At 38.2% G+C, this 21290-nt stretch overlaps 3 protein-coding genes across 3 annotated transcripts; all 3 read left to right on the forward strand.

The window, feature by feature from the left end:
• Window positions 1-5376: 5376 nt before the first annotated feature.
• Window positions 5377-6359, forward strand: LOC311101186 (interferon alpha-4-like; the record flags this gene model as incomplete). The annotated part of the gene is made up of 5 exons (XM_084142286.1): window positions 5377-5502; window positions 5599-5685; window positions 5817-5966; window positions 6055-6147; window positions 6252-6359. 5 exons carry the CDS (start codon window positions 5377-5379, stop codon window positions 6357-6359), a joined length of 564 nt encoding a protein of 187 aa, XP_083998412.1.
• A 4979-nt stretch (window positions 6360-11338) lies between these two features.
• LOC311101194 (interferon alpha-7-like) lies at window positions 11339-12328 on the forward strand (the record flags this gene model as incomplete). The annotated part of the gene is made up of 5 exons (XM_084142294.1): window positions 11339-11464; window positions 11561-11647; window positions 11778-11927; window positions 12024-12116; window positions 12221-12328. 5 exons carry the CDS (start codon window positions 11339-11341, stop codon window positions 12326-12328), a joined length of 564 nt encoding a protein of 187 aa, XP_083998420.1.
• A 4545-nt stretch (window positions 12329-16873) lies between these two features.
• LOC311101237 (interferon alpha-7-like) lies at window positions 16874-17863 on the forward strand (the record flags this gene model as incomplete). The annotated part of the gene is made up of 5 exons (XM_084142349.1): window positions 16874-16999; window positions 17096-17182; window positions 17313-17462; window positions 17559-17651; window positions 17756-17863. 5 exons carry the CDS (start codon window positions 16874-16876, stop codon window positions 17861-17863), a joined length of 564 nt encoding a protein of 187 aa, XP_083998475.1.
• Between the last annotated feature and the right edge of the window lie 3427 nt (window positions 17864-21290).

Here is a 21290-nt window from a genome sequence, read left to right on the forward strand (position 1 = left end):
CTGACTATCCTACCGATCCTTGACTTCGGCGATGTCATTTACAAAATAGCCTCCAACACTCTACTCAGCAAATTGGATGTAGTCTATCACAGTGCCATCCGTTTTGTCTCCAAAGCCCCATATAATACCCACCACTGTGACCTGTACGCTCTTGTTGGCTGGTCCTCACTACATATTCGTCGCCAAACCCACTGGCTCCAGGCCATCTATAAATCACTGCTAGGCAAATCCCCGCCTTATCTTAGCTCATTGGTCACCATAGCAACACCCACCCGTAGTCTGCGCTCCAGCGGGTATATCTCACTGGTCATCCCCAAAGCCAACACCTCCTTTGGCCGCAATTCCTTCCAGTTCTCTGCTGCCAATGACTGGAACAAATTGCAAAAATCTCTGAAGCTGGAGACACTTATCTCCCTCACTAACTTTAAGCATCAGTTGTCAGAGCACCTTACCGATCACTGCACCTGTACACAGCCCATCTGAAATTAGCCCGCCCAACTACCTCATCCCTATATTGTTATTTATTTTGCTCATTTGTACCCCAGTATCTCTATTTGCACATCATCTCTTGCACATCTATCATTCCAGTGTTAATACTAATTGTAATTATTTTGCACTATAGCCTATTTTATTGCCTTACCTCCATAACTTGCTAAATTTGCACACTGTATATTATATGTATTTCTGTTGTATTTTTGACTTTGTTTTGTTTTACCCCATATGTAACTCTGTGTTGTTGTTTTTATCGCACTGCTTTGCTTTATCTTGGCCAGGTCGCAGTTGTAAATGGGGGGGGGGGGGGGGTAGAAGGATTACTTTATCCTATCCCAGGTATTCCTTAAAGAGGTGGGGTTTCAAATGTCTCCGGAAGGTGGTGAGTGACTCCGCTGTCCTGGCGTCGTGAGGGAGCTTCTTCCACCATTGGGGTGCCAGAGCAGCGAACCGTTTTGACTGGGCTGAGCGGGAACTATGCTTCCGCAGAGGAAGGGGAGCCAGCAGGCCAGAGGTGGATGAACGCAATGCCCTCGTTTGGGTGTAGGGACTGATCAGAGCCTGAAGGTACGGAGGTGCCGTTCCCCTCACAGCTCCATAGGCAAGCACCATGGTCTTGTAACAGATGCGAGCTTCAACTGGAAGCCAGTGGAGTGTGCGGAGGAGCGGGGTGACGTGAGAGAACTTGGGAAGGTTGAACACCAGACGGGCTGCGGCATTCTGGATGAGTTGTAGGGGTTTAATGGCACAGGCAGGGAGCCCAGCCAACAGCGAGTTGCAGTAATCCAGACGGGAGATGACAAGTGCCTGGATTAGGACCTGTGCCGCTTCAGGACAACATTTAGAACAACAGTTATTGTACTTGGGAGGTTGTTCGAAATGAAATCGTGAGGATATTGAAGGACCTACAGATTCTCCTCGAGTCTATGCACCACAAATGAGCAGATGTAATATGTTTATTTAATAACACGACTGACTGTAGGCTACCAAAATAAACATGTTGACCCACTTAACCCGTTTGTAATTCATTGACTGCACAAATAAAGTGAAATTCATCTCACGCTTGAAAATAATCATTCATTTGTTGATAGGCATACAATGTTGCTCAATCAATACCATGATCAGTTCATTGCTACAAAGTGACATAATATAAATGCTTAATATAAAAACTGCATAATCAGAAACCTACATCTCCAATTAACGTCTTCATCATCACCATAACCATCATCACCATCGTCATTCTATGATTCTATATCTCAATGGGACTTTCCTACTTAAATCAAGGTGTTCAAAAATAATAATCATCATCATTCACATTAGGCCAAACTCACACATCCTCTTCATCATTGTCGTCGTCTTGGTAAGCGCCTAATAAAGGCAAATTTAGGGCATATACTCTTTTATTAAACAGAAATTAACAAACTGTAAATAGATCCCTTGGAATTTACCGAATCAATTTAATAAGAATGAACCGCATGGGAGAAAAGGAAAAGTAATTCCCCTGCATTCTGGCAGCAAAGTCAATACCACTGCGCTCTACTCTCGATTATAGAGGCGGTACGGCTTTAGCTTTCATTCAACACTACCAGTCACTCTATTAATAAAATGTGTTTTCATTTCATAAATGTGCAATATTAACACTGTACATCCTTGCTTCAGATTTAACTACCTGATTAAAAGAGAGTCAGAACAGACAATGTGTGAGCAAAATTATTCTGGTTAACCATACACAGAATTTGAAAAATGTGGTGTGCAATGTCCACAATATTGAACATGGCCCTCATTTGCTAAGAGAGAGCCCTGCAACATTGTAGAAATAGGCTACCGTTTTTTTTAGTTTTTCGTATTCAATATTGCCTGCTGAATAACTGCTTTCTGTTCTCATGAAATGCATTGCTCCAATGCAATTCTCTGCATAGACATGTATGAAAACGGTTAACTTGCTGGACCCCCCAAAAAATCGGATTAATTTCACAATAGCATAATTAAGAATCAACCACTGAAAAGTGGGGCTTATGAAGGGAAACGAAAACCTGAACGATGCAGCCTTCTTCACCCCAAAGGAGTGTTTTATACTTTCACGTATAGCGATATTTGGGTTTATTATATAAGATGGGCAACTTCAGCAATTGGCTATCATATCGAATCAAGATTAAGATAATCGGTTGTTAATCGTTTCGAAAGTCTGTTACACTTAAATTCTATCAAAAGCTGTATTGAAATAGATGAGTATCTGCCTGGCTGTTCTGCCTAGACACAGCAGCATCCGATCCGTGCAGGTGGACGCAGTTCATGCACCAGTCCGCTATTTGATGCTCAATATATCTCATTATAAGGCCTACATTTTAATGTATTTATTATAGCACATTTTATCTAACCAATGCTATCACTCTCTGTACCACAATGTTTCATTTAAGGTTACTATCCCAATACAGTTCACTTATTTATATTGATATGACTTTATTTCAGGGTGGACAATTTCCAGCTCTGTGTCTAAAAGAAAAGTCGAGCGCATGATTCCAGAGCATGTTTACAAGAACACACAGGTAGGATACACTTCAGTATCATATATCAAGATTTTGATAGCCTAAACTATAGTATATGATTTCTTGCAATTTCAAAGTGGTAAATTGGAAGTTTAACCATGTAATTTATGAGACACCCTAATGACTAAAACCTTGTTTTCTTTTATCCAGGGCGAGGACGTCTCTGTGGTTGCTTTAGAGGCTTTGGGATATATGGACCAATTATTTAACAGCCCGACTTCTGTCACCTGGAACAAGGAAACACTGAACCTGTTCAAAAACAGATTACCAGTGAAGTTAAGAAATTAGAGGGATGCGTTAGTATGATCCCTCATGGTGTAGCCTAAGCTATATTTAGGGGGCAGACAATAATTGGCATAGGTCTTTAATTTGTGGTTTAATATAAACTATATATTTTCAGAACCTGTCTTAAGACATAATTAATTAACTCAGCACCATTTTATTTTGTCTCCAGGTCAGATGTGGTGTTGAGGTATCCTCTGGAGATGGAGGGTTGGTTACTTCAGCCAACGCGTCTATGAAAACATATTTAGACAAGCTGAACACCGTCTTGAAACAGAAGGTGGGTCCAATATCAAATGCACTGGAAAATAGGCTAAATTAATCCGAGGAAAAGTTAATCACCACAAATCACATATGAAACTTGGAACTTCCAAGCGCCGTTTTAGTTTCGTCGGATGCGCTTGTGCAGCACCTGCGGAGGTTCGCTACAAAATTGTGCAGTTTTAAAAAAGTCCCTCGACTGCAGAGTCAAGCCGTGAGGAAGAAGCGGTCTGTTGGACAACCACATAATCATCATTGGAGACATGTGACATGTTCCTGAGACTGGCTAATAGATTGATGGCTGATATAGTTACTGACTGACTGATTTATTTATTAATGAAAAATACATGCATCTATTATCATATTGTTTTTATTAATTCATTTATATATTCAGTCATCCATGCATTCATCCATTCAGTCTTTCATGCATTCATTTGTTTTTAGACTTACTTTTTTAAAGTGGCAATTTGAAGTTCAAACAACATCATAGTGGACACTCAACCACTATTTTGGTAAATAGCTGACGGAAGGGGTTCAAGAAAAGTAACCACTGTCAGAGAGCTATTGATTCAAGTAATGACCATCCAAGAGATCAAAATTATAGTTTTAACTAAATGTTGAAGCTATACTGTGTTTGTTTTGATTTATATTGTTTCAAACAAAGTATATTTTGGGTTCTGTTGAAGTAAGACAGTTGAACTAAGCTCATGAGACATTTAAAAGTTATATATTCTTCAAGAGTCAATAGGTAGCCTGTGTATCATTAATTTAAAAGTCAAAAATTGAATGTAGCAATCGCAGAAATTGCCCCTTTAACTTAATATATTCAAGACGATGAAATATAGTTCTATAAGAATTAGGATTTAGGTCATTTTCTAATAAACCTACGATAATGTTATCACAACACATTGGCAAATAGGTTTATTTATAGAAATGGGCCTGCTAGTCTCTCGTAAGGAATAAATAGTCAAATGTTAATTGTATCCTGATTATTCAGATAGACTTCATAAAATGCCGGTTAATTTCTATTTAATCATTGTTATTATCAACAGTTTAATTCAAATGTATAGACATGAATGGGATTAAAGACAGAAGATACAAACAGAAAGAGATCACATTAAATCCTCATCTCTCACTCCCTCTCTAATACAGACACATACACACGCACGCACGCACGCAAACAAACAAACACACGCACGCACGCAAACACACACACACACACACACACAGAGAGAGAGAGAGAGACAAACAAGCAAATAGCAGTTTTGTGATTAAAAAACAAACATTGTAGTAAGCGCCATTAGTTTAATATTGGTGTTAAAGGGTCGATATTCTCTCCCTCTCCTTCTCCCTGTCTTTCTTAGCTACGTTTGAGTCTTCACAATGCCAGCTATGAGTTCCATTTTTTAAACCTAATGAGGACAATGTGCCTCCCATGAACGATCACTCAAAACATGACGAGAGGGAAGTAGAGCACACGAAAAGGGAAATCCGGTCTTGCGGTTCACCAGGCAAAACTTTCCCAAATTCATTCATTTTAACTCTTAATTTAGTGAGACTCCCTTTCACTTTTTGTACATCCGTTCAATCCTCACTATTTAAGTTAATCCGCAGATATGGGATCAGAACACAAACCACATTCTGACTGGAGTAAATTTGCAATATACTGGCAACAGGTGAGTCAACAACATGCTATCATTTGATCATTGCTTCAGGCTTCAATGAATGAATCATATTCAGGATTATATTCAACTAACAATGATCATCTGTTGCAGGTCATCTAACTACCCTAAGAATGGCACTTCAGGCTATTACTTGGATGAGCGCCTTCCTCTGCCTCGCACAAGTTTGCTCCATGCCCATGCCTTGCCACCTACAAGGAGAGCTGGTGCGAACAACCCACAACCTACTGAGAGACATGGTACATTTTTTAAATTACTTTTGACTTGAGATGTATTATCCAACTATGTTTAACTGAATAGCTCAAAGTGAATACTGTGTTTTCTCTTTCTTTCAGGGGGGTTATTTTCATCTGGAGTGCCTGCAGGAGAATGTCTTCATGACATTCCCAGCCGCCGCATTTGCAACCTCCGGCACGCCACAGGTAAGGGCAAGCGCGCATATCCAAGTGTTCTTTACAACATGAAAGAGTTTTTGCAACCGTTAGGATTAGAAAGTAGAAAACTTACAACTGCCATTCATGTTATTTGAAATTATTGTTGTTGTCCGTTTCAGTTGAGCAGCAGTGGTGCTAAGGCTATTTATGATACATTGAAGAACATCGACTCATTATTTGGAGCTGACGACCTGCCAACTAAGTGGGACCAACAGAAGTTGGAGAATTTTCAGAATATTATATACCGCCAGATTGAAGAGAGCAAATGTGTGAGTTGCTATACCAACACAGATAGCTTAACTGTTTAATTGTGGTATTTTAATTATTATTCATCGCCTACCTCTTTCTTTCTGGCAGATGATGGGCAGTGTGGATACAAGTGATTATCCCATCAGGGCAGAGGGACTGAAGACATACTTTGGGAAGATTGCAGCAGTCCTAAAAGAAAAGGTAGGCTATAGGGTAAAAACAAAAATACACATTGTTTTGATAATATCTCTATATTGGACAATATTACCCTACATTGCCCTAACAGTTTATTTTTATTTTCACAGAATTTCAGTTACTGCGCCTGGGAAGTGGTTCGAAAAGAACTCCTGTACACCCTACAGTTCATTCTGAAACACAACTCTGATAGCCTTCTGTGGTCCAACAGAACATAAATTTGAACTTACAGAACATATTACAATTGGGTTTTACAATTGTGCTTGATTTGAAAAGCCTACTATTCTACAATCGTGTAATGTGAAATGTCAAACTGCAATATTGTACATGTATTTATTTATTTATCAAGGATATTTATTTATGTAGGCCTATTTATGAATTTATTTATTTATCTCTTTGAAAATCGTGCCTATATGTTAATCGTCATCAAATGTTAAGTTAATAAACATTTTTATACTTTTAAATATTGTTAATCCGAGTGCTCATTCTGTAGCCAAGTCTGTCGGTGTGTGAACATTCATATTTTGGATTAAACATGCTCGGGACATATGCACGGATGGCAGTACAATTAATTCCATAGCCTACTAATACAGAAAGGAAAGCCATAAAAACAAGTAAAATGTATCTTCTCAAAATGTAGTTATATTCAAAAGCCTTTTTTCAATAAAGTGTGTTTTAGTACTGGACAGGGTGGGCCTTTTTTGAACGTTGTACTTTGAGCTCCTATACGAATTATGTTCCTACCATAGAGATCCTATTAAATTATTCGAATTCCTAATTATATGGTGATAGATTAATTATTAATGACTAATTATTACACCCTGAAATTGTGTATAATGTGTTAGAAATGTGTGAGTGTAGGACTAGTAAGCTACCATTGAGCTACTATTTAGCAATGTGAGTAAGACTTAGACCAGACAACAATGGAGAACTGTCTAAACCAAGATAAAGGGGCCTCCCAATTTAGGGAGGATGCGATATCTGCACCTGGCCGAGCAAGGAGTGGGAAAAGATAAGAACAGTATGTGCCCTGATGGTCAGGAGAGCAGAGGAAAACATGAGCTGAGCCGAGCTGTGTGTGTGCGTACAAGATGTGTATAGTGGAAAAATATGATTTTTTGTATGACGTATGAGTATAAAAGATGGACTCTGAAATTGTGATGGCAGAATTCTCAATGAATAAAGATCTCTGACTATGCAGATCGGGACTCTGTCCGTTATTTAAATCCCAAAAGACTTACAACCTTTTGGGAGACGCACAGAGACACTGAAATAGTTTGTTAAATAATTCACATAACAATGGTTCCAACCCCCTCAGTGAAATTGGATTCCACAATCAATAACGTAAATCGGAACAATATTAGCCGAATAGACTGAACAGGTGCACTTTGAATTCACAAGCAGTGGTGTAAAATGGTCGAACTTTAGCCTTCATTCAACACTATCAGTCTCTCTATTAATAACATCTATTTTTATTTCAAGGATGTGCAATATAAACACTGAACAGCCATATGCTTCAGATTGCACTGTCTGATTAAAAGAGAGTCAACGGACTAAATGTGTGAGCAAAATGTGGTCTCTGTGAATCGCCTATTGAAACAATGGTTCTTGCTAACCCTACACAGAATCTGAAAAGTGTGGTGTGCAATGTCCACAATTTCAGCATATTTATATTGATCATGGCCCTGATTTAATAAGACAGAGCCCTGCACCATTGTATTATAGAGTTATTCGTTTTTCATATTCAATATTGCCTGCTGAATAACTGCTTAATGTTATCAATAAATAAATTGCTCCAATGCAATTATTTGCATACACATGTATGAAAATTGTTAACTTGCATTATATTTTTCTGATTAATTTCACAATAGAATAATTAAGAATCACCCACTGAAAATTGGTGCTTATAAAGGGAAGCGAAAGCCTGAACCATGCTACCTTCTTCACCACAAATTATTTTTGTATACCTTCATGTAGCGATACTTGGGTGTATACTTCAGCAATGTAGGTATCATATCGAATCAAGATGATAGGTTGTTAATCATTTCTAAAGTCTGTTGGACTCAAGTTCTATCAAAAGAAACATGGCTGTATTGAAATGGTTGCACATCTGTCTGACTATGTTCTGCCTAGACACAGCAGCATCCGATCCGTGCAGGTGGACGCAGTTTATGCACCAGTCTGCCACTTGGTGTGCACAATTTGATGCTCAATATATCTCATTATTAGGCCTACATTTTAATGTATTTATTATAGCACAATTTCCAGCTCTGTGTCGAAAAGAAAAGTCGAGCCCATGATTCCAGAGCATGTTTACAAGAACACACAGGTAGGATACACTTCAGTATCATATATCAAGATTTTGATAGCCTAAACTATAGTATATGATTTCTTGCAATTTCAAAGTGGTAAATTGGATTTTTACCCATGTATTTTGTGAGACACCCTAACGCCTAAAACCTTGTTTTCTTTTATCCAGGGCGAGGACGTCTCCGTGGTTGCTTTAGAGGCTTTGGGATATATGGACCAATTATTTAACAGCCTGACTTCTGTCACCTGGAACAAGGAAACACTGAGCCTATTCAAAAACAGATTACCAGTTAAATAAGAAATAAGAGGGATGCGTAAGTATGATCCCTCATGGTGTAGCCTAAGCTATATTTGGGGGGCAGACAATAATTGGCATTGGTCTTTAATTTGTGATTTAATATAAACGATTTATTTTCAGAATCTGTCTTAAGACAGAATTAATTAACTCACCACCATTTTATTTTGTCTCCAGGTCAGATGTGGAGTTGGGGCATCCTTTGGAGATGGAGAGTTGGTTACTTCAGGCAACGCGTCTATGAAAACATATTTCAACAAGCTGAACACCGTCTTGAAACATAAGGTGGGTCCAATATCAAATACACTGGAAAAGAGGCTAAATTAATCTGAGGAAAAGTTCTAGATCACCACAAATCGGATGAATTTCAATGCCACAACTCACATATGAAACTTGGAACTTCCAAGCGCCGTTTTAGTTTCGTCGGATGCGCTGGTGCAGCACCTGCTGTGGTTGAGTTGAGTAAAAAAATGCATGGCTTGTATAAACTCCAGGAACACAGCGCAGGCGCTTGGAAGATCGTGGGAGTGGAGGTTCGCTACAAAATTGTGCAGTTTTAAAAATCCCTCGACTGCAGAGTCAAGCCGTGAGGAAGAAGCGGTCTGTTGGACAACCACAGAATCATCATTGGAGAAATGTGACATGTTCCTGAGACTGGCTAATAGATTGATGGCTGATATATTTACTGACTGACTGATTGATATATTTATAATACATTTAAATGAAAAATACATGCATCTATTATCATATTGTTTCTATTCATTCATTTATATATTCAGTCATCCATGCATTCATCTATTCAGTCTTTCATGCATTCATTTGTTTATAGACTTACTTTTTTAAAGGGGGAATCTGAAGTTCAAACAACACCATAGTGGACAGTCAACCACTATTTTGGTAAATAGCTGACGGATGGGGTTCAAGAAAAGTAACCACTGTCAGAGAGCTATTGATTCAAGTAATGACCATCCAAGAGATCAAAATGATAGTTTTAACTAAATTTTGAAGCTATACAGTGTTTGTTTAGATTTATATTGTTTCAAACAAAGTGTATTTGGGGTTCTGTTGAGGTAAAACAGTTGAACTAAGCTCATAAGGCTTTTAAAAGTTATATATTCTTCAAGAGTTGTCACGGCTGTCAGTGAGATGCGGTTGAAGAAGTCAGGCGCAGGACACGGAACTCTTGGAAACGTATTTTAATCCGATATTGAAAAGATGAACACAGAATAACTCCACACAGGGAGGAAAATACCCGCTCACAAAACGACATACGTGAAGGGAAACAATCACACACAAGATAACGATGAGAGACAGGGGTAATTATAGGGCAACAATCAAACATAATGATGAACAGGTGTTAAAAATACAGACAAGACTAGACAGATACCGATAACATCGATCGGCAGTAGCTAGTACTCCGGGGTCGACGAACGCCGAAGTCTGCCCGAGGAAGGAGGAGGAGCAGCCTCGGCAGAATCCGTGACAAGAGTCAATAGATAGCCTGTGTATCATTAATTTAAAAGTCCAAAATTTGATGTAGCAATCGCAGATATTGCCACTTTAACTAAGCATATCCAAGACGATGAAATGTAGTGCTATTAGGAATTAGGATTTAGGTCATTTTCTAATAAACCTACGATAATGTTATCACAACATATTGGCACATTGGTTTATTTATAGAAATGTGCCTGCTAGTCTCTCGTAAGGAATCACTAGTCAAATGTTAATGTTATCCTGATTATTCAGATACAGACTTCATAAAATGCCGGTTAATTTCTATTTAATCATTGTTATTATCAACAGTTTAATTCAAATGTATAGACATGAATGGGATTAAAGACAGAAGATTCAAACAGAAAGAGATCACATTAAATCCTCATCTCTCACTCCCTCTCTCTCACAGACACATACACACGCACGCACGCACGCAAACAAACAAACGCACGCACGCACGCAAACAAACAAACGCACGCACACACACACACACACACACAGAGAGAGAGAGAGAGAGAGAGAGAGAGTGAGAGAGAGAGACAAACAAGCAAATAGCAGTTTTGTGATTAAAAAACAAACATTTCAGTAAGTTCCATTAGTTTAATATTGGTGTTAAAGGGTCGATATTCTCTCACTCTCCCTCTCCTTCTCCCTGTCTTTCTTAGCAACGTTTCAGTCTTCACAAGGTCTGCTGTGAGTTACACTTTTTAAACCTACTGAGGACAACGTGCCTCCCATGAACGATCACTCAAAACATGACTAGAGGGAAGTAGAGCACACGAAAAGGGAAATCCGGTCTTGCGGTTCACCAGGCAAAACATTCCCAAATTCATTCATTTTAACTCTTAATTTAGTGAGACTCCCTTTCACTTTTTGTACATCCGTTCAATCCTCACTATTTAAGTGTTAATCCGCAGATATTGGATCATAACACAAACCACATTCTGACTGGAGGAAATTTGCAATATACTGGCAACAGGTGAGTCAACAACATGCTATCATTTGATAATTGCTTCAGGTTTCAATGAATGAATCATTTTCAGGATTATATTCAACTAACAATGATCATCTGCTGCAGGTCATCTAACTACCCTAAGAATGGCACTTCAGGCTATCACTTGGATGAGCGCCTTCCTCTGCCTCGCACAAGTTTGCTCCATGCCCATGCCTTGCCACCTACAGGGACAGTTGGTGCGAACAACCCACAACCTTCTGAGAGACATGGTACATTTTTTAAATTACTTTTGACTTTAGATATATTATCCAACTATGTTTAACTGAATAGGTCAACGTGAATACTGTGTTTTCTCTTTCTTTCAGGGGGGTCATTTTCCTCTGGAGTGCCTACAGCAGAATGTCTTCCTGGCATTCCCAGCCGCCGCATTTGCAACCTCCGGCGCGCCACAGGTAAGGGCAAGCAACATATACAAGTGTTCTTTATAGAATGAAATAGTTTTAGCAACCGTTAGGATTAGAAAGTAGAAAACTTTAAACTGCCATTCATGTTATTTGAAATTATTGTTGTTGTCCGTTTCAGTTGAGCAGCAGTGGTGCTAAGGCTATTTATGATACATTGAAGAACATCGACTCATTGTTTGGAGCTGACGACCTGCCAACTAAGTGGGACCAACAGAAGTTGGAGAATTTTCAGAATATTATATACCGCCAGATTGAAGAGAGCAAATGTGTGAGTTGCTATGCCAACACAGATAGCTTAACTGTTTAATTGTGGTATGGTGGCATTTTAATTATTATTCATCGCCTACCTCTTTCTTTCTGGCAGATGATGGGCAGTGTGGATACAAGTGATTATCCCATCAGGGCAGAGGGACTGAAGACATACTTTGGGAAGATTGCAGCAGTCCTAAAAGAAAAGGTAGGCTATAGGGTAAAAACAAAAAGACACATTGTTTTGATAATATCTCTACATTGGACAATATTACCCTACATTGCCCTAACAGTTTATTTTTATTTTCACAGAATTTCAGTTACTGCGCCTGGGAAGTGGTTCGAAAAGAACTCCTGTACACCCTACAGTTCATTCTGAAACACAACTCTGATAGCCTTCTGTGGTCCAACAGAACATGAATTTGAACTTGCAGAACTTTTTACAATTGGGTTTTACAATTGTGCTTGATTTTAAAAGCCTACTATTCTACAATCATGTAATGTGCAATGTCAAACTGCAATATTGTACATGTATTTATTTATTTATCAAGGATATTTATTTATGTTGGCCTATTTATGAATGTATTTATTTATCTCTTTGAAAATCGTGCCTATATGTTAATTTTCATCAAATGTTAAGTTAATAAACATTTTTATACTTTTAAATATTGTTAATCTGAGTGCTCATTCTGTAGCGAAGTCTGTCGGTGTGTGAACATTCAGATTTTGGTTAAAAATGCTCGGGACATATGCACGGATGGCAGTACAATTAATTGTATAGCCTACTAATCCATAAAGGAAAGCCATAAAAACAAGTAAAATGTATCTTCTCAAAATGTAGTTATATTCAAAAGCATTTTTTCAATTAAGTGTGTTTTAGTACTGGACAGGGCGGGCCTGTTTTGAACGTTGCACTTTAAGCTCCTATACGAATTCCTTTCCTACCATAGAGTTCCTATTAAATTATTCGAATTCCTAATTCTATGGTTCCAACCCCCTCAGTGAAATTGGGTTCCACAATCAATAACGTAATCGGAACAATATTAGCCGAATAGACTGAACAGGTGCACAGTGAATTCACAAGCAGTGAGGTAAAATGGTCGAACTTTAGCCTTCATTCAAAACTATCAATCTCTCTATTAATAACATCTATTTTTATTTCAAGGATGTGCAATATAAACACAACAGCCATATGCTTCAGATTGCACTGTCTGATTAAAAGAGAGTCAACGGACTAAATGTTTGAGCAAAATGTGGTATCTGTGAAACGCCTGGTCCTCTGTAGCTCAGCTGGTAGAGCACGGCGCTTGTAACGCCAAGGTAGTGGGTTCGATCCCCTGGACCACCCATACACAAAAATGTATGCACGCACGACTCTAAGTCGCTTTGGATAAAAGCGTCTGCTAAATGGCATATTATTATTATTATCATTATTATTATAAACGCCTATTGAAACAATGGTTCTTGCTAACCCTACACAGAAGCTGAAACGTGTGGTGTGCAATGTCCACAATTTCAGCATATTTATATTGATCATGGCCCTCATTTAATAAGACAGAGCCCTGCAACATTGTATTATAGAGTTATTCGTTTTTCATATTCAATATTGCCTGCTGAATAACTGCTTAATGTTATCATTGAATGCATTGCTCCAATGCAATTATTTGCATAGACATGTATGAAAATGGTTCACTTGCATTATATTTTCCTGATTAATTTCACAATAGCATAATTAAGAATCACCCACTGAAAATTGGGGCTTATAAAGGGAAGCGAAAGCCTGAACCATGCTACCTTCTTCACCACGAATTATTTTTGTATACCTTCATGAAGCGATACTTGGGTGTATACTTCAGCAATGTAAGTATCATATCGAATCAAGATAATAGGTTGTTAATCATTTCTAATGTCTGTTGGACTCAATTTCTGTCAAAAGAAACAGGGCTGTATTGAAATGGTTGCGCATCTGTCTGACTATGTTCTGCCTAGACACAGCAGCATCCGATCCGTGCAGGTGGACGCAGTTTATGCACCAGTCTGCTATTTGGTGTGCACAATTTGATGCTCAATATATCTCATTTTTAGGCCTACATTTTAATGTATTTATTATAGCACATTTTATCTAACCAATGCTTTCACTCTCTGTACCACAATGTTTCATTTAAGGTTAATATCCCAATACAGTTCACTTATTTATATTGATATGACTTTATTTCAGGGGTGGACAATTTCCAGCTTTGCGTCTAAAAGAAAAGTCGAGCGCATGTTTACAGCGCATGTTTACAAGAACACACAGGTAGGATACACTTCAGTATCATATAGCAAGATTTTGATAGCCTAAACTATAGTATATGATTTCTTGCAATTTCAAAGTGGTAAATTGGAAGTTTAACCATGTAATTTATGAGACACCCTAATGACTAAAACCTTGTTTTCTTTTATCCAGGGCGAGGACGTCTCTGTGGTTGCTTTAGAGGCTTTGGGATATATGGACCAATTATTTAACAGCCTGACTTCTGTCACCTGGAACAAGGAAACACTGAGCCTGTTCAAAAACAGATTACCAGTTAAGTTAAGAAATTAGAGGGATGCGTAAGTATGATCCCTCATGGTGTAGCCTAAGCTATATTTGGGGGGCAGACAATAATTGGCATAGGTCTTTAATTTGTGATTTAATATCAACGATATATTTTCAGAACCTGTCTTGAGACAGAATTAATTCACTCAGCACAATTGTATTTTGTCTCCAGGTCAGATGTGGTGTTGGGGCATCCTCTGGAGATGGAGGGTTGGTTACTTCAGCCAACGCGTCTATGAAAACAAATTTCGACAAGCTGAACACCGTCTTGAAACAGAAGGTGGGTCCAATATCAAATGCACTGGAAAAGAGGCTAAATTAATCTGAAGAAAAGTTCTAGATCACCACAAATCGGATGAATTTCGTTGCCACAACTCACATATGCAACTTGAACTTCCAAGCTCGGTTTTAGTTTCGTCAGATGCGCTGGTGCAGCACCTGCTGTGGTTGAGTTGAGTGAAAAAATGCATGGCTTGTATAAGTTCCAGGAACACAGCGCATGTGCATGGAAGATCGTATGAGCGGAGGTTCGCTACAAAATTGTGCAGTTTTAAAAATCCCTCGACAGCAGAGTCAAGCCGTGAGGAAGAAGCGGTCTGTTGGACAACCACAGAATCATCATTGGAGACATGTGACATGTTCCTGAGACTGGCTAATAGATTGATGGCTGATATATTCACTGACTGACTGATTGATATATTTATAATACAATGAAATGAAAAATACATGCATCTATAATCATATTGTTTTTATTAATTTATTTATATATTCTGTCATCCATATATTAATCCATTCAGTCTTTCATGCATTCATTCGTTTATAGACTTACTTTTTTAAAGGGGCAATTTGAAGTTCAAACAACACCATAGTGGACACTCAACCACTATTTTGGTAAATAGCTGAGGGATGGGGTTCGAGAAAAGTAACCACTGTCAGAGAGCTATTGATTCAAGTAATGACCAGCCAAGAGATCAAATTATAGTTTAACTACATTTTTGAAGCTATACTGTGTTTGTTTTGATTTATATTGTTTCAAACAAAGTATATTTTGGGTTCTGTTGAAGTAAGACAGTTGAACTAAGCTCATGAGGCATTTAAAAGTTATATATTCTTCAAGAGTCAATAGGTAGCCTGTGTATCATTAATTTAAAAGTCCAAAATTGGATGTAGCAATCGTAGAAATTGCCCCTTTAAATAAGCATATCCAAGACGATGAAATGTAGTACTATAAAGAATTAGGGGCGGCAGGTAGCTTAGTGGTTAAGAGCGTTGTGCCAGTAACCGAAAGGTCGTTGGTTCTAATCCCCGAGCCGACTAGGTGAAAAATCTGTCGATGTGCCCTTGAGCAAGGCACTTAACCCTAATTGCTCCTGTAAGTCGCTCTGGATAAGAGCGTCTGCTAAATAACTAAAATGTAAATGTAATTAGGATTTAGGTCATTTTCGAATAAACTTCCGATAATGTTATCTTGGCACATTGGTTTATTTATAGAAATGGTCCTGCTAGTCTCTCGTAATGAATAAATAGTCAAATATTAATGTTAAACTGATTATTCAGATACAGACGTCATAAAATTCCGGTTAATTTCTATTTAATCATCAGTTATTATCAACAGTTTAATTCAAATGTATAGACATGAATGGGATTAAAGAGAGAAGATGCAAACAGAAAGAGATCACATTAAATCCTCATCTCTCACTCCCTCTCTCTCACAGACGCACGAACGCACGCAAACAAACACACGCAAGTACGCACGCAAACACACACACACACACACACACACACACACACACACACACACACACACACACACAGATAGAGAGAGACAAACAAGCAAATAGCAGTTTTGTGATTAAAAAACAAACATTGTAGTAAGTGCCATTAGTTTAATATTGGTGTTAAAGGGTCGATATTATCTCTCTCTCTCTCCCTCTCATTCTCCCTGTCTTTCTTAGCAACGTTTGAGTCTTCACAATGCCAGCTATGAGTTACATTTTTTTAAACCTAATGAGGTCAACGTGCCTCCCATGAACGATCACTCAAAACATGACGAGTGTGAAGTAGAGCACACGAAAAAGGAAATCCGGACTTGCGGTTCACTAGGCAAAACTTTCCCAAAATCATTCATTTTAACTCTGAATATAGTGAGACTACCTTTCACTTTTTGTACATCCTTTCAATCCTCACTATTTAAGTTAATCCGCAGATATGGGATCAGAACACAAACCACATTCTGACTGGAGGAAATTTGCAATATACTGGCAACAGGTAAGTCAACAACATGCTATCATTTGATCATTGCTTCAGGCTTCAATGATTGAATCATTTTCAGGATTATATTCAACTAACAATGATTATCTGCTACAGGTCATCTAACTACCCGAAGAATGGCACTTCAGACTATGACTTGGATGAGCGCCTTCATCTGCCTCGCACAAGTTTGCTCCATGCCCATGCCTTGCCACCTACAAGGAGAGCTGGTGCGAACAACCCACAACCTACTGAGAGACATGGTAAATTTTTTAAATTACTTTTGACTTGAGATGTATTATCCAACTATGTTTAACTGAATAGCTCAACGTGAATACTGTGTTTTCTCTTTCTTTCAGGGGGGTCATTTTCCTCTGGAGTGCCTGCAGCAGAATGTCTTCCTGGCATTCCCAGCCGCCGCATTTGCAACCTCCGGCCCGCCACAGGTAAGGGCAAGCAACATATACAAGTGTTCTTTACAGAATGAAAGAGTTTTTGCAACCGTTAGGATTAGAAAGTAGAACACTTTAAACTGCCATTTATGTTATTTGAAATTATTGTTGTTGTCCGTTTCAGTTGAGCAGCAATGGTGCTAAGGCTATTTATGATACATTGAAGAACATCGACTCATTGTTTGGAGCTGACGACCTGCCAACTAAGTGGGACCAACAGAAGTTGGAGAATTTTCAGAATATTATATACCGCCAGATTGAAGAGAGCAAATGTGTGAGTTGCTATGCCAACACAGATAGCTTAACTGTTTAATTGTGGTATGGTGGCATTTTAATTATTATTCATCGCCTACCTCTTTCTTTCTGGCAGATGATGGGCAGTGTGGATACAAGTGATTATCCCATCAGGGCAGAGGGACTGAAGACATACTTTGGGAAGATTGCAGCAGTCCTAAAAGAAAAGGTAGGCTATAGGTTAAAAACAAAAAGACACATTGTTTTGATAATATCTCTACATTGGACAATATTACCCTACATTGACCTAACAGTTTATTTTTATTTTAACAGAATTTCAGTTACTGCGCCTGGGAAGTGGTTCGAAAAGAACTCCTGTACACCCTGCAGTTCATTCTGAAACACAACTCTGATAGCCTTCTGTGGTCCAACAGAACATGAATTTGAACTTGCAGAACTTTTTTTACAATTGGGTTTTACAATTGTGCTTGATTTTAAAAGCCTACTATTCTACAATCATGTAATGTGCAATGTCAAACTGCAATATTGTACATGTATTTATTTATTTATCAAAGATATTTATTTATGTAGGCTTATTTATGAATGTATTTATTTATCTGTTTGAAAATCGTGCCTATATGTTAATCTTCATCAAATGTTAAATTAATAAAAAAATATATACTTTTAAATATTGTTAATCTGAGTGCTCATTCTGTAGCCAAGTCTGTCGGTGTGTGAACATTCAGATTTTGGTTAAAAATGCTCGGGACATATGCACGGATGGCAGTACAATTAATTGTATAGCCTACTAATCCATAAAGGAAAGCCATAAAAACAAGTTAAATGTATCTTCTCAAAATGTAGTTATATTCAAAAGCCTTTTTTCAATTAAGTGTGTTTTAGTACTGGACAGGGCGGGCCTGTTTTGAACGTTGCACTTTGAGCTCCTATACGAATTCCTTTCCTACCATAGAGTTCCTATTAAATTATTCGAATTCCTAATTCTATGGTTCCAACCCCCTCAGTGAAATTGGGTTCCACAATCAATAACGTAATCGGAACAATATTAGCCGAATAGACTGAACAGGTGCACAGTGAATTCACAAGCAGTGAGGTAAAATGGTCGAAATTTAGCCTTCATTCAAAACTATCAGTCTCTCTATTAATAACATCTATTTTTATTTCAAGGATGTGCAATATAAACACTGAACAGCCATATGCTTCAGATTGCACTGCCTGATTAAAAGAGAGTCAACGGACTAAATGTGTGAGCAAAATGTGGTCTCTGTGAAACGCGTATTGAAACAATGGTTCTTGCTAACCCTACACAGAATCTGAAAAGTGTGGTGTGCAATGTCCACAATTTCAGCATATTTATATTGATCATGGCCCTCATTTAATAAGACAGAGCCCTGCAACATTGTATTATAGAGTTATTCGTTTTTCATATTCAAAATTGCCTGCTGAATAACTGCTTAATGTTATCATTAAATGCATTGCTCCAATGCAATTATTTGCATAGACATGTATGAAAATGGTTCACTTGCATTATATTTTCCTGATTAATTTCACAATAGCATAATTAAGAATCACCCAATGAAAATTGGGGCTTATAAAGGGAAGCGAAAGCCTGAACCATGCTACCTTCTTCACCACGAATTATTTTTGTATACCTTCATGAAGCGATACTTGGGTGTATACTTCAGCAATGTAAGTATCATATCGAATCAAGATAATAGGTTGTTAATCATTTCTAATGTCTGTTGGACTCAATTTCTATCAAAAGAAACAGGGCTGTATTGAAATTGTTGCGCATCTGTCTGACTATGTTCTGCCTAGACACAGCAGCATCCGATCCGTGCAGGTGGACGCAGTTTATGCACCAGTCTGCTATTTGGTGTGCACAATTTGATGCTCAATATATCTCATTTTTAGGCCTACATTTTAATGTATTTATTATAGCACATTTTATCTAACCAATGCTTTCACTCTCTGTACCACAATGTTTCATTTAAGGTTACTATCCCAATACAGTTCACTTATTTATATTGAAATGACTTTATTTCAGGGGTGGACAATTTCCAGCTTTGCTTCTAAAAGAAAAGTCGAGCGAATGTTTACAGCGCATGTTTACAAGAACACACGGGTAGGATACACTTCAGTATCATATAGCAAGATTTTGATAGCTTAAACTATAGTATATGATTTCTTGCAATTTCAAAGTGGTAAATTGGAAGTTTAACCATGTAATTTATGAGACACCCTAATGCCTAAAACCTTGTTTTCTTTTATCCAGGGCGAGGACGTCTCTGTGGTTGCTTTAGAGGCTTTGGGATATATGGCCCAATTATTTAACAGCCCGACTTCTGTCACCTGGAACAAGGAAATGCTGAACCTGTTCAAAAACAGATTACCAGTTAAATTAAGAAATTAGAGGGATGCGTCAGTAAGATCCCTCATGGTGTAGCCTAAGCTATATTTGGGGGGCAGACAATAATTGGCATAGGTCTTTAATTTGTGATTTAATATCAACTATATATTTTCATAACCTGTCTTAAGACAGAATTAATTCACTCAGCACAATTTTATTTTGTCTCCAGGTCAGATGTGGTGTTGGGGCATCCTCTGGAGATGGAGGGTTGGTTACTTCAGGCAACGCGTCTTTGAAAACATATTTCGACAAGCTGAACACCGTCTTGAAACAGAAGGTGGGTCCAATATCAAATGCACTGGAAAAGAGGCTAAATTAATCAGAGGAAAAGTTCTAGATCACCACAAATCGGATGAATTTCGTTGCCACAACTCACATATGAAACTTGGAACTTCCAAGCTCGGTTTTAGTTTCCTCAGATGCGCTGGTGCAGCACCTGCTGTGGTTGAGTTGAGTGAAAAAATGCATGGCTTGTATAAGTTCCAGGAACACAGTGCATGTGCATGGGAGATCGTATGAGCGGAGGTTCGCTACAAAATTGTGCAGTTTTAAAAATCCCTCGACAGCAGAGTCAAGCCGTGAGGAAGAAGCGGTCTGTTGGACAACCACAGAATCATCGTTGGAGACATGTGACATGATATATTTACTGACTGACTGATTGATATATTTATAATAGAATTAAATGAAAAATACATGCTTCTATTATCATATTGTTTTTATTCATTCATTTATATATTCAGTCATCCATGCATTCATCCATTCAGTCTTTCATGCATTCATTTGTTTATAGACTTACTTTTTTAAAGGGGCAATCTGAAGTTCAAACAACACCATAGTGGACAGTCAACCACTATTTTGGTAAATAGCTGACGGATGGGGTTCAAGACAAGTAACCACTGTCAGAGAGCTATTGATTCAAGTATTTTCCACCCAAGAGATCAAAATGATAGTTTTAACTAAATTTTGAAGCTATGCAGTGTTTGTTTAGATTTATATTGTTTCAAACAAAGTGTATTTGGGGTTATGTTGAGGTAAAACAGTTGAACTAAGCTCATGAGGCTTTTAAAAGTTATATATTCTTCAAGAGTTGTCACGGCTGTCAGTGAGATGCGGTTGAAGAAGTCAGGCGCAGGACACGGAACTCTTGGAAACGTACTTTAATCCAATATTGAAAAGATGAACACAGAATAACTCCACACAGGGAGGAAAATACCCGCTCACAAAACGACATACGTGAAGGGAAACAATCACACACAAGATAACGATGAGAGACAGGGGTAATTATAGGGCAACAATCAAACATAATGATGAACAGGTGTAAACAATACAGACAAGACTAGACAGACACCGATAACATCGATCGGCAGTAGCTAGTACTCCGGGGACGACGAACGCTGAAACCTGCCCGAGCAAGGAGGAGGAGCAGCCTCGGCAGAA

Source organism: Coregonus lavaretus (assembly GCF_964263955.1).
Source record: "Coregonus lavaretus genome assembly, chromosome: 2".
Lineage (NCBI taxonomy): Eukaryota > Metazoa > Chordata > Actinopteri > Salmoniformes > Salmonidae > Coregonus > Coregonus lavaretus.